Source organism: Mustela lutreola, chromosome 8, assembly GCF_030435805.1.
Source record: "Mustela lutreola isolate mMusLut2 chromosome 8, mMusLut2.pri, whole genome shotgun sequence".
NCBI lineage: Eukaryota > Metazoa > Chordata > Mammalia > Carnivora > Mustelidae > Mustela > Mustela lutreola.
In genome coordinates, this window is record NC_081297.1 from 141,928,038 (window position 1) to 141,952,636 (window position 24,599).

The following is a 24,599-nucleotide window of genomic DNA, read 5'->3' on the forward strand; positions in this document are numbered from 1 at the left end:
AGCACACCTATACCCTTTCCTTTTTTCTACAATAAAGCTTTCCCATTCCTCTGCTTGCCTTTGAGTCTCTATGAAAAGAAAATAGAGCTCACTGACTCTCTTGCTGTAGCAAACTCTGAATACATAACCTCTATTCTCACTTGATAGTCATTGTTTGTTTTTTTGCCATGGAATGAATGCTCTATGGAGGAAAAACGCATGCTTTTTCTAGTGGGTTTTCTAACTTAGTGGGATGTAAGTCTAGAACTGCAAGCAACATCTTGGCTACTATGTGGGGAAAGCCTGTCTGAGAACAACAGCGGCATGGAAATGATCAGAACAGGAAAAAGAGGTAGGGAGAGCAAGTCCTAATGATGTTGTTTGATATCTTGCCTCCATCTATGGCTAAAGACAGCACTACTTCTGGACTTTTCAGTTTCATGAGCCAATGAATTCCTATCTTCATTTGCTACTTTGAGTTTTGATGGCTTGCAACCAAAAGAGTCCTGACCAATACAAGCTCTTTTTTGAGCTCTTCTGTCCCCCTTAGAATAAGGAGTGAGAGCTGCTTCTGCAGTCTGGTGAACTAGAAGGACCGGAAAGCCCCAGCAAATTGAACCCTGGCCCAGCAGAGTTCCATGGGCACTGCACCATCTGCTGTGCTTTCCCAAAGCTGGGCCTCAAGGTTACAGATTCTTAGTTCACTGTCCTCAGTTCTCAGCTACTGTTCTCCAAAGCAGGACACACAGAGCAGCTGGACCCAGACAGGATTCCAGCTTTAGCTACATGCTGTATTATAACTAGCCTCCCCACAGGGCTGCGTGCCCTTGGATTAGGCCCTGATTTCCAAACATACTGTCTACCTTTTGGTAAATTCTCACTGGTGAGGGGGTTACTCAGTTTAATCCAGAAAATTTTTCTGAATCTCAAGTCTTGGGACTTCTGTTTCCTTTCCTACCAAAAGGCTCTGGGCTCCTACATAAATTAGTCCATTCCCTCCAGTGCTCCGCATACCAGGGAATCTTTAGCTGTTGTTCAGTTTTTATCAAGTAACAAAATCTTCCCTTCTCCAGGACAAAAGTATGCATTTATATTTGTATACCAAAAAAAGTCATTTAAGTGACTTTGCTGAATACAGAAAATCTGTTCCTAGATATCTCTGCTTACTGAGAAAGTGGCTTCTGTGGTATAAAAGAAGTAAAAAGAAAAAAAAAAAAGCTCTAATTTCCCAGGACCCCATACTAAACAATTTCTGCTTGTCAGGCTGGTCTCTGTTTCCAAATCCCAGCTTCTCTGCCTTTGCACATGCTGTCTCACAGCTTCCCCTTTCCTATCCCATTTTTGGAATCCTATAATCCAAGACCACACTACAGATAAATTAATTATATAATCATTTGCTCTCTTTCATTCTTTCATAAATGTTGTATTTTCTCTTAACCAGTGTACATATCCTTTGAGGGCAGGAACCATACTTTCCTTGTGTATTTTTTAATTCCAAGCATTGCTGAGTGAATGAGAACGGATAATCAAATACTTTTTGTAATAAATGGTACTTTCAATACTTGCACTTTCATACAAGGTGATGCAACATAAGAGATGAAATCTTTTTGAAATCTATAAAGATTGTCATTATAAATACTATTCATATTTTAATTTTCAAATACTTTTATCATACATTCATTCTGAAAACCAGATTTTATTTTTGTTTAACAGAAAAAAACCAATATTCTTTTACACATTTCTGAATTTAGTGTTCAGAAATTTTACATGTAAATTAACCTTAGTATTTTTAACAAAATATTTTGAATTCTCTACCCTGAGCTTAAAATATAAAACTCATGCTATACTGATTACCCCAAACTATAAAGTTCCTAGTTAGCTTCCTCTTTTATCCCCCATAAAATATGTTTGTATCAGAAATATTCTTTTTCTTTTTTTTTTTTTTTTAAAGATTTATTTATTTATTTATTTGACAGAGAGAGATCGCAAGTAGGCAGAGAGGCAGGCAGAGAGAGAGGAGGAAGCAGGCTCCCCGCTGAGCAGAGAGCCCGATGTGGGACTCGATCCCAGGACTCCGAGATCATGATCTGAGCCGAAGGCAGCGGCTTAACCACTGAGCCACTCAGGCGCCCAGAAATATTCTTTTTCAAAGTAATTTTAACTCATCAAAAAGTCAAATGGATTAAAACTTAATTTAATACTTCTTTTCCATTGCTATAGAGGTGAAGGTACAGTTTGATGTTGTAAATTAAAAAAAAGCTTTTTTGTGTGTTCTGTAAACATTCCTTCCTTAACTGGCTCCCTCCTTTGGAAGTGTGTCCACCTCTGTAAGTGTTCAAGGGAAAATGGTGGGAGAATGGGGCGTGTCTGAGCTTGTAGATTTTCTATCTGTTTAGTGGCTGACTTTGGACAGCTAAAGTGATGGGTTCGGGTACCCCTTCCCAACTAGTTTTCCATAGCTTTATTCATATATACACATATACATCTATATATGTACACATATATTCCTGAATTGACATACAATGTATAGGGATTATACATCAGGGACTTTTAGGATAAATATAAGATTTCAATGTCTTTTGTTGACTTTCCTCTAATAGCATGTGAAAAAAAACAAACTCTTACTTCAAGTTCTGAAATTTCAGACTGCTTTTCCATTTCTTCAGCTCCTAATAAGCACTAAGAAGCAATTTGCATCAATTTACCACCTACTCCTTGGCATCCCCAATTCCTCCAGCAGTTATTGCGAAGGTGGCTTCATTTTCAGGCATCTCAGGGCTAACAGAATACAAGGGAACAGAAGTTTATAAAAAGCTCTATTTCTATAAATACCATATTCATGTCACAGGCATCACACCCCTCTATCAGTCTGAGTCTCCAGAGACATTTCAGAGTTGCTACAGCTAAATGTGGACTACAGAATTTACCTACAAGTATTACCAAGCCTCACAAACACTTATTGAACAGCTTCCATTTTTAAGGTTCCGAATGTCAAGAGAAATGACCCCAAATCTGGAAATAGGCAGAAGGAATAACTGGGTTTTCTTTTGGTATACTCTGAGGCACAGTGTGGCAGCGCCTGGGTCAAAAGGGGGGCGCACATTTCTGTGACTAGACCAATGCAGGGCAAAATTGTGAAAGACTTTGAAGTGAACTAAAAGGTTGCCACGTACTTTCAGTGGAAAATAGGTTGCCCAGCACATCCTTCCAGGTTCCCCTATTTTGTAAGGACTCTGCCTTTTGTTGTCTTTGAGCTACTTGACAACTCTGCAAGTTGTAGGTAACCATGAATGATACAAATTATTCTTGTCCATAGAAATATGAATTGTACAAGAAGGAATGCAATTGATTCTTGTCCTATGGATATTGATCTGTTTTTGGTCAATTTCTAATTCACTTAGCATTCCTTATTTGGCTCCGTATGTGTGTTAATTTGATTTTTTCTTTGATCTGGTTATAAAAGTCTTATTAGTTCCTGCATTAATTAATGAATTAAATAAAATATTTGACATTTTATATTTGTATGTGATTATATGATCTATTAGATTTTACCTTTTACTTTTTTCTACAACACCGTAGGAATAGAGGTTAATTTGTGGAAAACTGACAGCAATGCGGGCAATTCCTGTCTGTGGGTGTTGCAGATGATTCCAGTCTATAGCACTGGAAATGAATTTCTCTGTGTAGAGAAGCAACTGATTTCCCTCCAGTAAAGAAAACAACTTCAAATGTTACAATTGATTGCCTTGTAAGATATTAACCAGTTTTTCATCTATTTGCAAATTTATTTCTGCATTCCTCTGATTGACTACACAAATCTCTATCAAATTATCCTTTGAATAAGATTCTCCATTACCTGAGTTGAATTAATGTTTTGACACACTTTTATTTTGTATTTATTTGCAAGAAAGTCATTTTTCAACTTCTGAAAATCATACATTAGAAGGTACTAGATCCTACAGATTTCACAAAAATGGGACAGAGTCCCTACTATCAAGAAGTCTAACAGGTGAACTATGTATGACGTATGACAAATGTGCAAAGTAAGATAAATTTCATAAAGTCAATATATATGTTACAGAACTCTAAAGAAAGGTTGATTATACCAGTAAGGTTGATAATATAAAGCCTCATAGAGGCTTTTTGAGGCAGAAATGGGGATGTTCAAGGCAGAAGGAATAGTCTGAACAAAAGCAGAGAACTAGATACTTGTTTAATAGGTAAGAAAGAAGAATGGGGCATTTGTGTGGCTCAGTCGGTTGAGCATCTGCCTGCTTTTCCCTCTCCCTCTGCAACCCCCATGCTTGTGTGCTCTCTCTCTCTTTCAAAGAAATAAATAAAATCTAAAAACAAAACAAAACAAAACAAAAGAAAAAAGGATAAGAAGTTAGGTTTAGGTATGTTGTGTTTGAAGTACCTGCGTGATAGTCCTGCAGAGGAGTTCTGTAAGCAGTTGGAAACAAATATCTAAAACTCAAGTAAACTAAACAAGAAATAAAAATTTGAAAATCACTAATCCTGAGAGAAAGAGCCTACTGCTACTTTATGTTATTATTACATTCAGGTTATGGTGACTGTTTAGTAACATTAATAGCTTTCATTTATGAAGTATTTACTAATTTACTACATGTTGGTCTTCTTTATGATTTTATATTAACTTTATGAGAACTCTTGGGTATGCATTATTATCCCCATTTTATAGATGAGAAAAATCATGGTTCAGAGAGAAGTAATTTTCCCAAAGTGACAGTTGCTGGTAAAGGAAGGTGCCAGTTTGGAGACTAAATTATTTGACTCCAAAGCTCAATGTTCTTCTTCTTCTTCTTTTTTTAAGATTTTATTTATTTATTTTGTCAGAGAGAGAGAGAGCATAAACAGCGGGAGGGACAGGCAGACAGAGAAGCAGGCTTACAGCTGAGCAAGGAGCCTGATGTGGGACTTGATCCCAGAACCCTGGGACCCTGGCCTGAGCCAAAGGCAAACAGCAAACACTTAACCAACTGACAACCCAAGAGTCCCAAAGTTCATGTTCTTAACCACCAGACTTTACTGCCTCTCAAAGCTGGCTTTTGTTTTTTGGTTTTGTTTGTTTTGTTTTGTTAGAGGGGTGGAGATTAGGCACTGTATTCTGAGCACACTATGGGTTAGGTTACTTCCCTTAGGAAATAGTAGGGGGGCCTCCCCTGAGGATAGCAAATGGGCTATAAATAAGGCCTGTTTGCTAAACTAAAACTAGAGCTGGGTAAGAAGGCCCGAGAAGAATCAGATCCCAGAGAGGGAGGGAGGAGCAGGGTCTCTGCTGAGCAGGGAGCCCAACTCGGGGCTCCATCCCAAGACCCTGGGATCATGACCCGAGCCAAAGGCAGCCACTTAACCCACTGAGCTAGCCAGATGCCCTGAGTTGTTTTTAATGTTCACCAATCTCAAATATGCTAAGTGGAATAAAATAAATGTTTTTTTTTTCTTCACTCAAAAATTTTAAAGAGAGCAGGGCACCTGGGTGGCTCATTCAGTTAAGCGACTGTTTTCGGCTCAGGTCATGATCCCAGGGTCCTGGGATTAAGCGCTGCATAGACTCCCTGCTCAGCAGAGAACCTGCTTCTCCCTCTACCTCTGCCTCCTGCTCCCCCTGCTTGTGTTCTCTCTCTCTGTCAAATAAATAAATAAAATCTTTTTTTTTTAAGTTTTTAAAAAAATATTTATTATTTATTTGACAGAGGTCACAAGTAGGCAGAGAGGCAGGCAGGGAGAGAGGAGGAAGCAGGCTCCCTGCTGAGCAGAGAACCCGATGTGGGGCTCGATCCCAGGACACCAGGATCATGACCTGAGCTGAAGGCAGAGGCTTTAACCCACTGAGCCACCTAGGCACCCCAAAAAAAGTTTTAAAGAGAGAAAAATGCATACTGGGGTCCAGCTATATTTACTTATGGAAGCTATAAACTATAGTGACACTTTAGGGAAAGAGCTTAGTCTGTTTTTGTAGTCACTCCTATATATCTGGGAATTCTTCTGATAGCCCCTTTCTGCTCTATTCCTCGAGAATCCTGTGTTTTCTTTGAATGAGAACTGTCTTTCCCTTACATCTGCGTAAGTTAGTAGTTGAAGGCATGGGAGTAGCTGTAGCAGATGCTATGACTGTCCAAAATAGAGCATCTTTAACAAACTAAGAAATAGTGTAATGATTAAAAGTGTTGGTCCTAGATTCAGGCAGTACAGATTCTAATCTTGGTTCCATCTTTTATTGATTGTGTGATTTGGGCAAGGCCATTCATGCGCTCACTAAGAAAGTATCTATTGGGCACCTGCTAAATCTTTGTTGTAGGTACTTGAAATCTAGAAGTGAAAAAACAGACAAAGATCCCTGTCCTTGTGGAACTTATATCTGGGGAGAAGAAGAATCAGATAATAAATAATGAACATAATATATTATGTAATTGTTTGAAGATGGTAAGTGTTATGGGGAAAGATAAAAACAGAGCTGGGTGAGGGACAATAGAAGTGTGGAAACTGGGAGGAGTTGCGATTTTAAATAGGGAGATCTAGACAGGTGTGGTGGAGAAGGTACTATTTGATCAAAGATTGGAGGGGCGGAGAATGATAACCAGAATGAAAGCTGCATGGGGAAAGATGATTCTAGGCAAGTACAAAGCCCCTAAGGTAGAACTGCGCCTGGCACATTTATAGAACATCATACGGCCACTGAGGTCGCAGTGCTGTGAGGGAGGGAGAGCAGGGACAAGGACAGGGACATGCACGTAGTGCTAAGTAAGCCATCACAGAGACTTGAGCTTTTATTCTGAGTTAAGATGGGGAGCCACTGGAGCTTTTAAGCAGAGGACAGATATCATCTGACTCAATTTTCTAAGGGATCACTCTGGCTTCTGTGTTTAAAATAGACTGGAAAGGGACAGTGGCTACCTAGCTGCTGGAGCCCTTGGTTTGCTCATGTGGAAAACAGGGATAATGACCTTCACCTCTTAGAGTCGTTGTCGTAAACAACGAAACACATATATAATTATATTACATATAATTACAGATATGATTTATATAAATTATAGAAAATTATAAATTTTATATAAAATTATAAAATATATTATATATAATTATATATTTTCTAAATATATACATATATATGTATATAAATAAAGTACTTGGTGGAAGGCCTAGTATGCAGCAGCCACTCGATAATGTATTAGCTATAATTAAGCTAATCGCTTAATGCACCATCATAGCTAAGAGCACCATCATCTAGCTAATAGCAACATAGCTAATAGCATCATCATCTTCTCAACTAAAAAGTTTTCTCTGAAGTCAAGAATTCTTTGCAGGAAATCTTAAGGAACCAGAAAGAAGGGAGGACATGCTGCACAGCAAACTAAATTTTGATACTTTTTTGCTCCGACTAGTTTTGCTGTTTTAATTCAAATTTTTGGAAATCTGAATTTCTAACCCCTACAATCCCTTTAATTATCCTTTATTGAGTCTGCAGAATGCTCGTATTCTCTCAAGACAGTAAGAACTGTAGGAGTTACTTGGTCCTGCAAATATGGAGGATTTGATAAAATATGCGAATGACTGCACATGTAGATGGTGTTCATTTGTTAATTTGACCAATAGTTACTGAGTTCCTACTATGTGCCAAGTACCATGTTAGTGTTGGGGACATTTGTGAATCAGACTCAGTCCCTGCTGTGAGGGAGATTTACATGGAATCAGCTGATGCAATTCAGAGTGAAAACTGTTTAGGAGAGTATTTTATTTATTTATTTATTTATTTATTTATTTCAGAGAGACAGAGGGAGAGTATGCATGAGTTGAGGAGAGGGGCAGAGGGAGAGGGACAGAGAAAGCAGAGTCTCTGCTGAGCAGGAAGCCTGACTCCAAGCTGAGCCCGAGCTCTATCTCCCCACCCAGAAGTCATGACCTGAGCAGAAACCAAGAGTCAGATGCTTAACCAACTGAGCCACGCAGGCACTCCTCGGAAACTTCTAAGCACAGCAATCTAAGATACAGACCAAGAAATTGTGTAAAAAGATGGAACAATCTTACTACCTATTGAATTCAACAAAGCATATTCATAGCAAATTTCTAGAGATTTCTGAAATCCATAAAATACAGCATTTGTATATTATAGCCTACAGGGATAGGTCACAAAAAGCAAAATGGTCTAAATAACAGTCAGATGAGAGAACTGATTATTTAATATTTATTCAGTGACAGCCCATAATAAGTACTGCTATTCATAGCAAATACCAGATTAAGAGCTCATGTAATTTCTTTTTGGTTGATTTTTCCTCCGTAGTATAGTTATCACAAATCTTTGCCTTGTTCATCAGGGTTGGCTAATCAGTCAATCACAAATATTGTCCATCTATCATGGATCAGGTACTGGGAATACAGCAGTGAGCAAGAGAATTGGGTCCCTGTACTCTGGGTATTTGGGGTCTAGCATGGATGGCATGCATTATATAAATCATTGCCAGCGGAATATAAGCTCTATGAGGGCCTTGTCTTTTTCTTTTAGTCATTGCTCTATTCCCAGAACCTAGAATAGCTGGTGTATAGTACATCTCTTGTAAAAATTTCTTGTTTATAATTCTTTTTTTTTTTTTTTAATTTTACTTATTTACTTGACAGAGAGATAGAGCACACAAGTAGGCAGAGCAGTGGGCAGAGGGAAAGGGAGAAGCAGGGTCTCTACTGAGCAGGGAGCCCCATGTGGGGCTGAAGCCCAACGTGGGGCTGGATTCCAGGACCCTGGGATCATGACCCAGGCCGAAAGCAGCTGCTTAACCCACTGAGCACCCAAGAGCCCCATGTTTATATTACTTTTTTTAAAGATTGCATTTATTCTTTTGACAGACAGAGATCACAAGTAGGCAGAGAGGCAGGCAGAGAGAGAGGAGGAAGCAGGCTCCCTGCTGAGCAGAGAGCCCGATGTGGGGCTTGATCTCAGGACCCTGGGATCATGACTTGAGACAAAGGCAGGGGCTTTAATCCACTGAGCCACCCAGGCACCCCCTTGTTTATAATTCTTAATTAAATAAGTAAAATATCATGAAAGAATATAAATTACAATATAGTGTAGCTTAGACCGGAGGGTTAGGGACAAGTTCCCTGTGGAAGTGATGTTTAAATTGAATCCTATAAAACAAAACAAAACAAAACTCCCAAAAAACAAATCTGGCAGAGGAAAGGAGAAGAATATTTCTCTGTCATACTCTGTACTTTCCCTGTACTGAACAAACCTCAGTTGGAATCATTCTCTGGCTATCTAGCTTCACCGTAAGCTTTGGAAGGTCAGGAACCAAGTCCATTCATCAAAAGAATCCCTTAATCCCTAGAACCTAGTCTGTAGTAGAGACTTCCCAATGGAGTGAATACTTTTTTTTTTTAAGGTTTTATTTATTTATCTCAGAGAGAGAGAGAGAGAGCACAGGAGAGGGGAGAGGATCAAAGGGAGAAGCAGACTCACTGCTGAGCAGGGAGCCCGATAGGGGACTCGATCCCATGACTCCAGGATCATGACCTAAGCCTAATGCAGTTGCTTAACCAACTGAGCCACCCAGGCAACCCATAGTAAATACTTTTTGAGAAGGAAATTCAAACATGTAGGATCTGCCAGTGGTATAATTAAAGCCTCTCATGGAGCTCATGGGTGGCTCAGTGGGTTAAGCTCTGACTTTAGCTCAGGTGATGATCTCAGGGTCTGGGATCAGATCTGGGATCGGGTTTGGGATTGAGACCTGCACTGGGCTCTCTGCTCAGCAGGGAGTCTGCTTCCCCTTCTCTCTCTGCCTGCCTCACTGCCTACTTGTGATCTCTCTCTCTCTGTCAAATAAATAAATAAAATCTTTTAAAAAAATTAAAGCTTCTGAGGAGAGGCAATTCTATTTAATGCCATATGCCTAAGAATCTGATTAAAAATAAGAAAATATTTACCTGTCATAAATCTTTGCAATTCTCAGTTCTCCTCTTCCTTTTCTCAAGCTTATTCTTGTTGTTGAAGCATGAGCCAGGATGTGTCCCCCGATGGGTTTTTTGGGGTCTGCCTGAAAACTAAAATAATAAAACACTTTTTCAGGTTTCATCATAGGGACTATATACAGTAAAATCTGCAATTATAAGGCAACTTTTCTCCAGATCACAGCAGGAGATGGGGTAGGTGTGTGTTCTAAGGAAGCAGGGGCTCATTCATTAACTATGAAGAGGGGTATGGTTTGGAGCTGTCATATATCCCCTTGCCATCCCATTCAGGCTCCTGATGTAAAGTTCACAATTTGATTGCTTTTTTAAAAAGAAAAAAACACAAATACTATGTTATTCACTGTCTTAGGATAATTCTTGGGGGTAAGCAATTTTTCTTCTTTACAAAATACCAAGACCGAACTTATTTATTCATTCATTTACCAGAAATCTTTACTAATGGCCTACTATATGCCAAACACAATTTTAGTCTCATGAATAAGAAATGCCCAATTATCCCTAAGGGGTCATGACGCAACTGAGAGCAGACTGAGAACCTCCTTCTTGTTCATTAACTGTATGTTGGAAGCCTTCAACGCTGCCTTCAATGCTGCACTTGTTATGAATTTGCAGTGAGAATAATCTTGGAAATGTCTTTGTCTTTATCACTGATGCTCAAAGTTTATTCTTCTAAAAGAGGATACAGAAGAGATAAGTTTTGACTATGTGTGAATTTTAAAAATATATTATGATTGCATGAGTTATGACACTCATCTTGAGATATATACATACTAGGGTACTAACACTCACTTTGCAAGAAGTGAAGGGTCCTTAATAGCCCTAATTGTGAACCCTTTAAAAAAAAGCCCAGGTGCTTTAAATCATCAACAAAATGCCAGCAAACCAAATCTGGAAGCATATTAAAGGGATTATACATCATGACCAAGGAGGATTTATTTAAAAAATGCAAGAGTGGATCAACATAGGAAAATCATCAGTGTAACATACCAGATCAAAAGAATGAAAGGAAAAGATCCCCATATACTCATCCCGGTTGATGCAGAAGAAAACCTAGGCTTTGAAATCATCAATAGGGGAACTAAATATAGACTAGCAGGTTATACTTGATCAAAATAAACTGTGACAGAGCCTAATAACTTCAGCTCTGGGAGAATATGGTTACAAGTCAGTTTAAATTCTGCTTGATTCATGAGCCTGCTCAGGATTCTGATTACTCTAAGCATGAGGCATGGTGTACTAAGGATGTAGCTGACTGGCAGGAGGTTGAGTAGGTAGCAGGGTGGTGGGGATGAGAGCTTCTTGGTGAATAAGAAGTTCTCTGGTGAAGAAGTCAGCTGATACCAGCAGGAATTTGCTTATAAACTTCTGCTTGTTTAAATGGCTCAGGAGTTAGGACCAGAAGATCCTTGGCTGGGGCTGGATAGGACTGGTTAAAATTCAGTAGGTCCAATGTTGAAATAGACACAGAAAGTTGGTTTTGGAGTGAACTACCATCAAGAAGGTAGTAGCCAGGTCATTGAGAGGGACAGCAGTTAAGAAGTTAGAAGGCTATATACCACGTCTTTATCCATTCATCCGTCGATGGACATTTGCCCTCCTATTGTTGATAATGCTGCTATAAACCTCAGGGTGCATGAATCCCTTCGAATTAGTGTTTTTGTGTCCATTGGGAAATATGTAATAGCGCCATTTGCAATGATGTGGATGGAGCTAGAGAGTATTATGCTGAGTGAAATAAGTCAGTCAGAGAAAAACAATCACTGGATGACTTCACTCACATGCGGAATTTAAGAAACAAAACAAATGATCATAGCAGGAAAAACGAGAGGCAAACCAAGAAACAGACTCTTAACTATAGAGAACAAACTGATGGTTACCATAGGGGAAAGGTGGGGAATGGCTTAAATAGGTGATGGGGATTAAGGAGGGCACCTGTGATGAGCGCTGGGCAAGGCATGGACGTGTTGAATCACTAAATTGTACACCAGAAACTAATATTACACAGAATGTTAATTAAGTGGAATATAAATAAAAGTTAAAAAAAAAAAAAAAAGAAGTCAGAAGGCTTTCTGCAGGCAGCTGAAGGGGAGTAAAACAATAATGTGGGCTGCCTGGGTGGCTCCGTGGGTTAAGCCTCTGCCTTCAGCTCGGGTCATGATCTCAGGGTCCTGGGATTGAGTCCCGCATCAGGCTCTCTGCTAGGCCGGGAGCCTGCTTCCTCCACTCGCCTCTTTGCTTGCCCCTCTGCCTACTTGTGATCTCTGTCTGTCAAATAAATAAAATCTTAAAAAAAAAAAAAAACAATAATGTGATCTCAGTTGGATGAAATAGCTAAACTTGAGTTGTCTGTGTAATGCTTTCAGATTAATGTCACTCTTAATGGAATGGCTCTAAATTTTCCAGGTGATCCTATTCAAGGTCTTAAAAGAATCCTATGGTTCTATACAGATGGGTCCTGATGATATCAAACAGGGCTAGGACTCTGAATTTGCAAATACTATACTTACATTTCCTTAATGCACTTTTCATACTGTGCCTTTAGTGCCACTATTATGCACCTTTTATATTTCCCTTCAATCTCTCTTCTATTACCTGTCACTAGGCTCCTTAAGGGCAGACAACACTGTATTTAACATTGGAGCAACCAGCTACATAGTGCATGCTCAAAAATATTTTTGAAGATAAGATATGGAAGTTACACAAATATCAAGGAGAATATTGGACTGTAGAAAGATTGGTGCTGCCACAGAACGTAGACCTATTAAAAATTTCTATCAAGAGGAGACAAGATGCTACATGGTGAAGAGAAGTTTCAACAGTTATGTTACTGCTTCTCACAGATGGTCTCTCAGTACTCTTTATAATTCTCCTGTACGAGCTTGGTGAGTCTCCTTAAGCCCTCTTTTCCATTCTTGTCCCTTTATCTTGGATGACAAAACTTGCTTTTTTAATTTTTTTTAAGATTTTATTTATTTGACAGAGAGAGACAGCAAGAGAGGGAACACAAGCAGGGGGAGTGGAAGAGGGAGAAGCAGGCCTCCTGCTGCGCAGGGAGCCTGACATGGGACTCAACCCCAGGACCCTGGGATCACGACCCGAGCTGAAGGCAGATGCCCAATGACTGAGCTACCCAGGTGCCCCCCACCTTTAACTTTCTTTCTCTTTTTTTTTTTTTTCACCATTTTCTTTTTTTAAGATTTTATTTATTTTTGCAAGAGAGGGGCAGGGCAGGCAGAGGGAGAAGCAGACTCCCCACGGAGAAGGGAGCCTGACCCGATGTGGGACTCTGTCCCAAGACCCTGAAATCATGACCTGAGCCAAAGGCAGATGCTTAACAGACTGAGCTACCCAGGCACCCCAACAAAGCTTGCTTCTTTGTAGAAAAGAAATGAGTGTTCTCAGGAAGAAGCTCCTTCAATTTCCCCTTCTTTCTATCTGCTGCTTAAATATTTTTCTATAGTTGTAGTCATCCTGCCTTCTTTCCTCTCAAACTCTGCTTTTTCCTTCTTCCAATAAATCCTCTGACACCTTGATGCCTTTGCACACACAATTCCCTGTAAACAAAAGCCCCTTTCCCACTGTGTTTGTTAATTTAGCTCCTACTCACCCATCCAGTGTCAGCCCTTCTTGGAAACCCTGCCTGGTCCTCTGAAACAGAGTGAAGCCTTCCCGTCTGTGCTCTCATACCACTGTATATTCCTCTGTGAAAGCACACTACATTGTAATTTTTCTTTAATTAAGTAGGCTCCACACCCAATGTGGGGCTTAAACTCACGACTCTCCTATCAAAAGTCACATGCTCCACCAAGTGAACCAGCCAGACACCTCCACATTATGATTTTTATAATTTATAGTTCCCATTCCCCTACTATAGTCCAAATCCTTATTCAGCTGTGTAACTCCTAGAAAAGTATGTGTAATATAAAAGGCACTGTATAAATATTGCTGAATGACTAGAAGGGAGGACAATTTGGGTGTCCCTGGTCTACATTCTTTTGGATACAGATCTGGATACACATCTCCAAAGACGGTATGTAATTTAAGGAGCTTTTGAAGGGTGTTCTGACCAAAAGGCAAATGTAGAAGGAGACAGAATTTCTCTCTAATTCAAGTAATCTTATCCCCCCCCTCCAATTTACTGATCATCTAAAGAAGAGCAGGAATGTGGAGCTTTTAGATGCATAGCCATGATTTTTTCTTAGCAAATTACTGTTTGCTGTGACCAATGTGATACCTTATGCACAAAAAAGAATATGTACTACTGCTTGTTACTGATGACTCCAGGTGAAGAGCCTGAATGTTAGGAATGTTATCTTAAAAAAAAAAGAAAAAAAGGTTATCTCCAAAGGGAGGAGATTTTAAATAACTAAATGGGGAAATTAATTATAGAATGTGCAAAAGTACTAAAAAAAAAAAATAGGAAAGATATCATGGGAAGAAAAATGTCCTCAAAAGTGACTCAAACAGGGGCGCTTGGGTGCCTCAGTGGGTTAAGCCTCTACCTTCGGCTCAGGTCATGGTCTCAGGATCCTGGGATCAAGCCCCGAATCACAGCATCACATCAGGCTCTCTGCTCAGCGGGGTGCTTGCTTCCCCTCTCTCTGACTACCTCTCTGCCTACTTGTGATCTCTTTCTCTGTCAAATAAATAAATAGAATCTTTTTTTAAAAAGTGACTCAAACAGAGGTTGTACTTAACCAAAATTGATTGCCACATATTGTAAAAACCTTAGCTCTGGGAGAATATCACGCCAACTCGAATTTTACTTGCTCCATCAAGGTGTCAGGATTCTGTGGAAAATTTCGTGTAGAACTGATGGTTCTTCACGTTTCTTATAGGTCACTAACACTTGGATAATTTAATAAAAGATATAGACTCTCTTCCAGAAAAATGCACATTTGTATGTACATGAACTTTTCATGTTCGTTTAGGGGATTCATGGTTTCTCTCTCCTCTGAGGCAGATGAGTATTAGTAATAATAATAACACCTGGGGCGCCCGAGTGGCTCAGTGGGTTAAAGCCTCTGCCTTCAGCTCCGGTCATGATCCCAGGGTCCTAGGATGGAGCCTAGGGATAGAGCCCTGCATTGGGCTCTCTCTTCAGCAGGGAGCCTGCTTCCTCCTCTCTCTCTGCCTGCCTCTCTGCCTATTTGTGATCTCTGTCTGTCAGATAAATAAATAAAATCTTTTAAAAAATGTATTTAAAAAAATAATAACACCTAAGATTTACTGAGTCTGTACTATGTGACAGACACACTTCTTAACTCATCCAATTATTTTCTTTTGCTTCCACATTTAGTGAATAACTTCAGATTAAAACTTAAATTCCTATAAAAGTCTGCCTACAGGGAGAGAATGCACTGGTCACAAGAAATTCAAATACAGTTACATTTTTCATTGTCAGTAGACTGGCCCTCTGAACTATCATGGAGTCCCCCGAGCTTGATTAATATGAATCTACCCTTTAGAGATTCTTGGTTCTCAGTAGGTGACCAAATCAGATCTCTGCGTATAAGGCTAAGGGTGTTGAACTCTGGTCAATTCACCAGGGTAATGGATACATCCCTGCAAAGTTTCTCAAATGACAGCTTGCCAACCTCTCTCCAGGCATCTATGGCTCTGATGTACTGTGTACGATCATTGGAGTTAGACCCTGGTTCTGGTTTCGGGTTACCAGCCAACAATGCGACCTCAGGAAAATTACTTAAGCATTGTAAGTGTCTGTTTCTTTATATCAAATGGAGGGTTATAAAAGTACCTAACTGGTAGGGTATATGTAAGAACAAAATAAAATAGTTTAAGGAAGGCATTAGCCCGGTGAATATAATTATCTACTTTCCCAATCCTGACTCAATGTTTTCATTGGGCCAGTTACTTATGTTCATGAACCTCAGTTTCTTTCCCTGTAACATGGGATCAAAAATATCTTACCACTAAGGGCTGTCATGAGGATTCAAGATATATTTAATATAACTCAGTGATACCTACTGCATGCCAGGAACCATGCTAGGTCATTTATGTACATTAGCTCTACCCTTAGCACTAATCTTGGCACATAAGAGATATTTAATTAAATGATCCAGTTAAAACAGCCAGTCTTTCAGGGACATGTGGAATAAGAAAATTTCTTAAAGTTTCTTTGAACTTCCTGAGTATTTTAACAGTTACAACCAGGGCTTGAGGTAAAGTACGAGAAGATGTAGCATTCCGCATCTTTTCAGAGGGCTTTAATTTACTTCTATTTTTGACCTAGTAAAAACAGCTTCAGAAAACCACCCACATTCCTCCTTCAACCTATTCTTATTTTCCCTTCTTTCATATTTTCTTCTCCTCTTTCTTCCTTTTCTCAGGAGATGGCAGAGTATGACAAGCAGGAGGAAGAGAGAGGCGTGGATATTAGGAATAAAGAGGGGCCAAGAGAGACTGCCATTTATCCCCATCTGGCTGAACTGGACATAGTGTATTAGACTGCTGAGGGTAAGACCCAGAGCAGCCTGATCTCCCAGCTTCAAACTGGGGTGTTGGGGTCACGTAGTACAAGATGATGGTGATGGTAGGGTAGGTGATATTTTCCTAGGAGGGGGATACGGAGGGTAGCACAGTGAGGCTAAAAGAGCAAAACTTTGGATTCAAAGATACCTGGGGTCAAATCCTGACTCCCATTCTTAAATCTTCTTTTTAAAAAGATTTTATTTATTTATTTGCCAGAAAGAGAGAGAGCGCACAAGCAGGGCGAGCAGCAGGCAGAGGGAGAAGCAGGATCCCCGGTGAGCAAGGAGCCCAACTTGGGACCCATAATCCTGGGATCATGAGCTGAGCTGAGCCGAAGGCAGACGTCCAACCTACTGAGCCACCCAGGTGTCCCCCCTGACTCCGGTTTTAAACTGGATGATTGAAGAAGTAGATACTCTGAGCCTCTGTTTCCTCTTTTTCAAATTAGGAATAATAATAGTATCTATGTCAAATACTGGTTGGAGCAGGGACCTTTAGGGGCCAGCACAAGGGCAAGCTGGTACTGTCCCTGAGGGACAGCAGAACTCCTGGTCCTTTGGACCTGCCGCAGGGGAAGCTTTGGATGGAATTTTTGAGATGGGATCTATTGAGGAGAGAAAGGCTGAATGAACATGCCCAGGAATGAGGAGGATTCTTTGAGATTAAGGGAAGATAGGGAAAGAAGAGTACAGCAAAATAAAGAAAATTGGGGGGGAAGGAGAAGAGACTTCAAGATTTTATTTTTAAGTAATCTCTACAGCCAATGTAGGGCTTGAACTCATAGCCCTGAGACCAAGAGTCACGTGCTCCAACAACTGAGCCAGCCAGGCACCCCCAAGAAGAGATGGTTTTTGAAAAGGGCTATGTTTAGGGACACCGGAGTGGCTCAGTCAATTAAGTGTCTGACTCCTGATTTTAGCTCAGAGGTCTTGATCTCAGGATCATGAGGTCAAGCCCTGGAGTTCAAGCCTTGTGAGTTCAAGCCCTGTGTTGGGCTCTACACTGGGCATGAAGCCTACTTAAAAAAAAAAAAAAGTAAAATAATAATAAGAGGTATGTTTAAGAAGTTTTGTTAAGTTATCTCCCCACCCTGATACTTTTCTCATAAAATCGGCAGAAAAATCTAAAATTTTTTCAAAAGTTTGAAGACGGAATTCTGGGGCAGGGAACATAGATAGCACTATTTGGAGACTGGTTTCATAGAAGGAAGAGGGAGGCACAGGGAGGCTGAGCTGGGGTGATAAGAGAATTATATAAGACAATGCATAAAAGCACCTGGCAGCAATCAATAAATATAAGCCCTCTTAATCTTTTAATGGAGTTCATATAGTTTATTTTTACTTATTTGTTTTTTAAGTTTTTCTTTTATTTAAGTGGGGCTCAAACTCAGAACCCTCAAATCAAGAGTCACATGCTCTTCTGACTGCGCGATCCAAAGTTCAGTTTAAACAACTTGCTCAAGGTCACCATGCTTCTGAACTTGGCTTAATGTTTTTTCTTTAACCATATTGCTTCTTAATTTATGTGCACGCTGTTGGATCAGTGAGTGACACACTTAGAGAGCAAACTGCACATTTACAAGACATGCAAATGTTCTAAGATGACTTTTGGTTTTAGCTAAACAGATACACAGCCGCTCATATTCTCTGCCCTAGTATGGAGATTTGCAGGCTGATACTTCTCACTTTTTATCTCCAGGCCTTCATCAACTGGATCATTCTAGTTCTAAAATCTGTATCTGTAAGCTTCGTCTAGGAGCTAATTCTCTGCTGTATCATACAGCAGCTCCCCGCCTCTGTAATTTTGTTCCTTTTTAATACGATGTGCCATCAAGTATAATGCATGGGACATAAGCCTCAATTATTGTCAGCATACTTGGGGACTCATACCAATTATGGTGATATTTCTCTGACAGGTCCCAGGCAAGCTGCAGCTTGGAGTTCTTTAACACCGAGAAACAAAGCTTTTCTTTATGGGAGATTTTCTAATAGCATTTGAGTTCCTTTAGTTTAAAACTGTACTATTTTTTTTTTTCATTTAGTTGTGGCAATCTATTGCTTTATATAAAGACACACATTTAATTTATATTGTTATAATTTAATATACTTTAGAATATACTAATTATAGTGAACCTTGATTCCTCACAACTTGGTTTGGTGAAGGATATGAAGCTTCAAAGCAGAGTCATCCAACAAAAGTATTAGCCTTTGCTACCTTATCTGGCTCTCAGGTCACTTCACTATAAATGTCCCCTCCCCAGCTCCTACAATTGTTTCTTTCTGTCATCTCTCTCTGTCCCCTTTCGTTGTCTTAGTGGAGTCAATTCAAAATGGTTTTACTCTTTTTGAAACTGTTTACGAGTTTAAGAAAAAGAACCCCTATCTGACCTAATTTCCACAGATTTCCTTTGCCTTCTAACCCTAGATAGACAGTTTTGGCCTCTGCAGTGTTCCCTCCCCACACCTGAAGAAAGAACACTGCTCTTTAACTCGTACTGTTTTATTTGAATGCAACCCACTTCCTCCCTCTGAGCCAATGAGTCATTTTCTCTTTTTAAAGTGAGCCCTGAAAATCTTCCATTTCTCTCCAGTTTAAAATTATTCTCTTTGTGAAGTACTTCATGTCCTGTGTATGAAAGACACCCTATAAAATGGAGAAGATTGCCTTAACTACGCAAGGACTACAGATAATGCATGACCTACCAAGTCTTCACAATTCTGAGTTAAATGGACACCACTTATTTTCTTCTTTATGGAGTCAAGGTACATAGTCTCTTTTGTGCAGGAGTGAATTCCCAGAATCTTGATACATGGATTTTCAATAAGTATTTACTGCACGAATAAATGGTTGATCTCCCCCTCCTCAGTCTTTTTAATTTGCTTAATACCATTCATGTAGTTAATATTTTTCACATTGGACTCTCCTGTGATTAAATACTTATAAAAAGGGTATTGAAAAGTGAGAAATACAAATTGCAGAAGATGCAACAATACTCTTAGGGTGAGTTTAGAAAATGCCTGAAGGGGGCACCTGGGTGGCTCAGTGGGTTAAGCCTCTGCCTTTGGCTCAGATCACAATCTCAGGGTCCTGGGATTGAGTCCTGTATCAGGCTTTATGCCAGCTGCTCTGCCTACTTGCGATCTCTTTCTCTGTGTGTCAAATAAATAAATAAAAATCTTCAAAAAAAAAAAAAAAAAAAAGAAAATGCCTGAAGGGGAGTGCCTGGCTGGTTTGATCAGGGGAGCCTGTGACTTTGGATCTCAGGGTTGTTGGTTTGAGGCCCACACTGGGTATAGAAGTTACTTAAAAATAAAGTCTTTTTAAAAAATTAAAAAATAGGGGTGCCTGGCTGGCTCTGTAAGTGGAGTATGCACCTTTTGATCTCAGGGTTGTGAGTTTGAGCCCCACTTTGGTTGTAGCGATTACTTAAAAATAAAATCTAAGAAAGAAAGAAAGAATAAAACAGAGAATGCCTAAAGAGAGATACATTCGTTTCAGTACAATTTACATAATTTACATTGGATTGAATATCTTCAAATACATATGTCATTGACCCGTTTAACTGCTACTAACCGATGTATTGCCTTGGTTTTAAATATTGCGCTCATCAGAGTAATAACTGATTTAATCAAGAACCTTCCATGGATGCTAAAACCAACTGGTAAGAGCTAACTGCAAGACATGATATTCACACACATCTCAGATTACTCTAACACAAATCACTTATTCATTATAAAAGCAAAAAGGTCTTTTACAATGGAGAAATTTTGTGAACACCATTGTAATCCCATGACCAAACTTCACATCACTAATAATGGGACAAACCACCATCGTGTGCTTCTTGATATGATGTAGGGAGAAGGCCATAATATTGCTTATGTAATCCTCCTGCCAAAAGTATTTAACATTTTAAATAATGAGGAAAAATACCCTCCAAATTGAGGGACGTTCTGAGAAACAGTTGACCTGTGCTCTTCAAAACTCAGTGTTGGGGCGCCTGGGTGGTTCAGTGGGTTAAAGCCTCTGCCTTCGGCTCAGGTCATGATCCCAGAGTCCTGGGATCGAGCCCCACATCAGGCTCTCTGCTCAGTGGAGCGAGTGCCTGCTTCCACCTCTCTCTCTACCTGCCTCTCTGCCTACTTGTGATCTCTGTCTGTCAAATAAATAAATTAATTTAAAAAAAAAAAAACCACACACACCTGTCAGTGTCATAAAAGCTTAACAAATGCTGAAGAGCCGTCCTGATGAAAGGAGACTCAAGAGACAAGACAACTAACTCCAGGCCGTGTGTGATACTAAATTAGTCTTGAATCAAAAACAAAATTTTAAAACCCCGGCAACTATAATGGACATTTTTGAGACAATTGGAGGTGCTGGAATATAAATGTATGTTAGAAAACACGAGTGTGCCATTGTTAAATCTCCTGATGGTGATAGTTACCCTGTGGTTATGCAGGAGAATCTTCTTGTTCTTGCAAGAAATATGCTGAATTATTAAGAGGAGAAGGGTCCTAATGTCTGTAAGTAATTCTCAGCAGTTCAGGTGGAAAACCTCTTAAATGGTTCACCAAAAAATACACACATGTATATTGAGTATGTGTGTGTGTGTACAGAGAGAGTTTACACATATGCACACACACAGGGACACACAAAACATCAGAGGAAAAAAATGTAGCAAATGTTTACAACAGAAGAACTTAGCTGAATGATATATGTGTATTCATTGTACTAGTCTTGTAACTTTTCTCTGGTTAAACAATTTTTTAAATAAAAACTTGCTGGAAAGATTGACATCACGAATTCAGGGTTATTTTGATTGCTTATTCAGATACATAATGTTCAAAATGTTTGATCGTGGCAACTAATCATTATTTGAATTTTCTGTTTTCATCATCTTACTTTATTTAGCTCTCCTTGCCTTTCTGTTCACGGCCATCTGTCAAGCAAAGCCATCAAAAAGTATATGATGTGCACGAACACCTCAACAGATTCTGAACATGCCTAAGTGGGAACTGAAATTCTGTTTCTTCTAACAGGAGACTTCTCTTCATTGGACCTCTTATAAATGTATCCTTGTACATCCTGCAGAGAGCCTCCTTTTTTTTTGTTTTTAGGCTGATGGCTTATCAGTACAATAAAAGCCATTCATGTAAATGGGATATAATTTTTTATCTTTTCCTTATTGTCCTCTAATATCCTTTTAGCCCTAGACAAAAGAGGAGTCCAAAATATCTCTGAAAATGGTTAAAACTATTGCTTTATTCTATAGAGAACTAGAGAAAAATAGATTCTGGATAACAAGTGATATTTGCAATTATGAAGTAATATTCACCGTGCAATAGAGTAATTTGTGATATATTTGTGCCCACATTGGGACTGATCATTTTGGAATTACTTTCTGTTCTTCATTCTAACCCTTTTGATATTAACCTTTGGGAAATACAAAAGCAGAATATTGGGACTTACGTCATAGTTGCTCCTGGATCAGCAGTCATTTGATTGGTCACGAACACAGCCACGTTATATTCTGCATCAAGAAATAAAATTAAGAAACTAATGATGGCAATATAAAAAGTTCACTGCTTAGACTTCAGAATTTAGGAATACTGTGCTATGAATTGATTTTATAAACAATATCACATTCCAATTTTTCATTGGTAACATAGATTAACTTCCTTAAAATTATTATTGTTATTACTATTTAGGTACTTACTATATTAGAATCAGTATTTTGATTTTTTAAAAAAAAAGGAGTTGCATTCCCATGAAGGTAAATTTATTTTTAAATGTGTATTGCCTCCTGACATTATTCTGAGCTTCTCTGTGAAGCCTACTCAACAGTCACAGATGCTATTCTGATAGCACCACTTATTTTAAAAAATCTACCTTCTGAGATTTTTTGGAGTCGTGACAACATCTGGGCCAATTTTTGCTGCCGTTCAGCCAACTCCCCACGACCGCTGAAATCTACTCGAAAAAGTGCCATTATTGAATCAATGATCTGCACAGGATTAATGTAAAAATAAATATGGAAATGGAAAGAAATTAATTTGGATTGGAATCAATAGAAGAAAAATAATACGCTAAATAGCTCTGCGAGGGAGCAGTATAGAAAAGCTTGTACCAATAGCTTGAAGATGCCGGCTTCTTCATGGAACTTTGCTGCTACATAATCAAGTAGCTCCATCTGATGTTCACCTGGTGGGAAATGCAGTGAGAAAATGTTATAACAGCTAGAAGAAGCAGAGGCTAAAATCATTTATGGTCCTGGAGGCAAGCAAAAGAGAGTCCTGAACGGATTTTCTTCATTATTCATGGCTTTATTAAATATGATTTCACATTCTGCCTTAGCATGCATGCCAAAGCCTACATTATCCAAAAAGAATGTTACTCTCCATTTCAAAGACAAGAACAAGAAGTCATTTTAGGGCATTTTAATACCTCAGGGCAAGCCAGATGATAAAATGTGTGGACTGACTAAATAAATTTGGAGGAAAGCAAAATGCAAAGAGAACAGAACAGCATCAAAATGTTGTAAGGATCAACTTAATAGCAAATCAGTGCTGCCAACCTTGAAACAGCCCAAGCCTCAGTTACATGGAGCTCTTACTAGTATATGCACGGGCATAAAGGACGTTGTCCAGTACTGCGTCATGGTCTACATTGAAGCGATCAGCAATGTCCCGGAGGCGATCTGGACGGCTGGAGCATGCCAAGATTAAGGATCCAATAAATCAATTCAAAAAAAGTTTAGAAAAACTACAAAAAATAATATCTTAAGTAAGTAAACTAACAGAGAGGCAAACATCATACCTGGAAAGGGATTCTGAAAGATGCTAATAACCACTTAAAATCTACATCAGATTTTTCTTTTTCATAAGTGCCCAAATTAATAAATAACTCAGTGTATAACAATGATAGAGATGATGAGCACTGAAGGATTTAAATACAGAATACTCTGATCTTTACAATAGCTTTGGAACCTACTTGTTATGGCCTATATTACATTTTACAAATGAGGACACTGACAAACAGAGATTAGGCAAATGACTCAGGATTATGCAGCAAATCAGTTACAAGGAAAAAACCAGACACTAAGATTTGTGACTCTCTTTTGATTTCAGTATAAAAATAGATCTATTCTAGGAAGATAATATCACTGAATTATAATTCAAGTCACTTCAAAGTGAATTAATTCACTCTCTTTAAATTCCTCGCTTGTTGAATATGAAGTAATTTAACATACTGTTAACCATGAGTTGCCAACAAATGATAAATTTGACTACATGAACCAAAGAATCAGTAAGTAATTTCAAGGATCATGGGGTGCCTGGCTCAGTCGTTTCAGCGTGTGACTCTTGATCTCGAGGTTGTGAGTTCGAGCCCTACTTTGGGTGTAGAGATTACTTAAAAAAAAAAAAAAAAAAGAATTTCAAGGACCAGAAGGAAATTAGCAACCTATGGTTTTTTGTCTGTTTAGGGTTTAAAATCTCCCTTCTTCTAAAAGACTTGTGTTAGCTTTATGAAATTAGTAAAATTCATAGGGAGGCAAATTCAGTGTACCTGCAAACGTTTTTTGGAAGATGCTAATAATCACTTAAAGCTATCTAAACAATAGGGGCGCCTGGGTGGCTCAGTGGTTTCAAGCCTCTGCCTTTGGCTCAGGTCATGATCCCAGGGTCCTGGGATCGAGCCTTGCATCCGCATCGGGCTCTCTGCTTAGCGGGGAGCCTGGAGCCTGCTTCCTCCTCTCTCTCTGCCTGCCTCTCTGCCTACTTGTGATCTCTGTCAAATAAATAAATAAAATCTTAAAAAAAAGAAAAAGCTATCTAAACAATAAAGAAGTAATCCACATTTTTTTAGGTCTTCGGTGATCCAAATATGTCTATAGTATTCTCTGAATTGATGTGAGCTAAAATAAAATCCATGTCTGTGTTCTCATTTCACTTTGTTTACAGTGTTTGTATAGTACTGATCACACTACAACTGTAAAATGAGGACAATTTGCGATTTTATTTGTGATGTTTACAACTAGCTTCGTGTATGTAGAATTAGATTGTCTTTCCAATTCCGCAGCCATCTATATCCTAATGCACTACGTGTGTTCTTTTCTTCAGAGCTTCAGCGACAACCACTAAAAT

General features: G+C 39.1%; 1 protein-coding gene across 2 annotated transcripts in view; it reads right to left on the bottom strand.

Annotated features, from left to right (window-relative positions):
• DMC1 (DNA meiotic recombinase 1) overlaps positions 1-24,599 on the bottom strand; it is a 47,911-nt gene that overhangs the window by 7,075 nt on the left and 16,237 nt on the right. Inside the window, exons 9-14 of one of the 2 annotated variants that reach the window (XR_009356959.1) lie at positions 23,069-23,160; positions 22,583-22,656; positions 22,345-22,459; positions 21,925-21,985; positions 9,922-10,038; positions 2,605-2,757 (exon numbers count right to left, since the gene is read on the bottom strand). Coding sequence is in view for 1 of the 2 variants with exons in the window: in XM_059186987.1 (XP_059042970.1) it covers positions 2,688-2,757; positions 9,922-10,038; positions 21,925-21,985; positions 22,345-22,459; positions 22,583-22,656; positions 23,069-23,160 (529 nt within the window). In the remaining variant the exon portion in view is untranslated. Of the gene's footprint in view, positions 1-2,157; positions 2,758-9,921; positions 10,039-21,924; positions 21,986-22,344; positions 22,460-22,582; positions 22,657-23,068; positions 23,161-24,599 lie in introns of those variants that run through there. The other variant, XM_059186987.1, reaches the window with a different exon arrangement.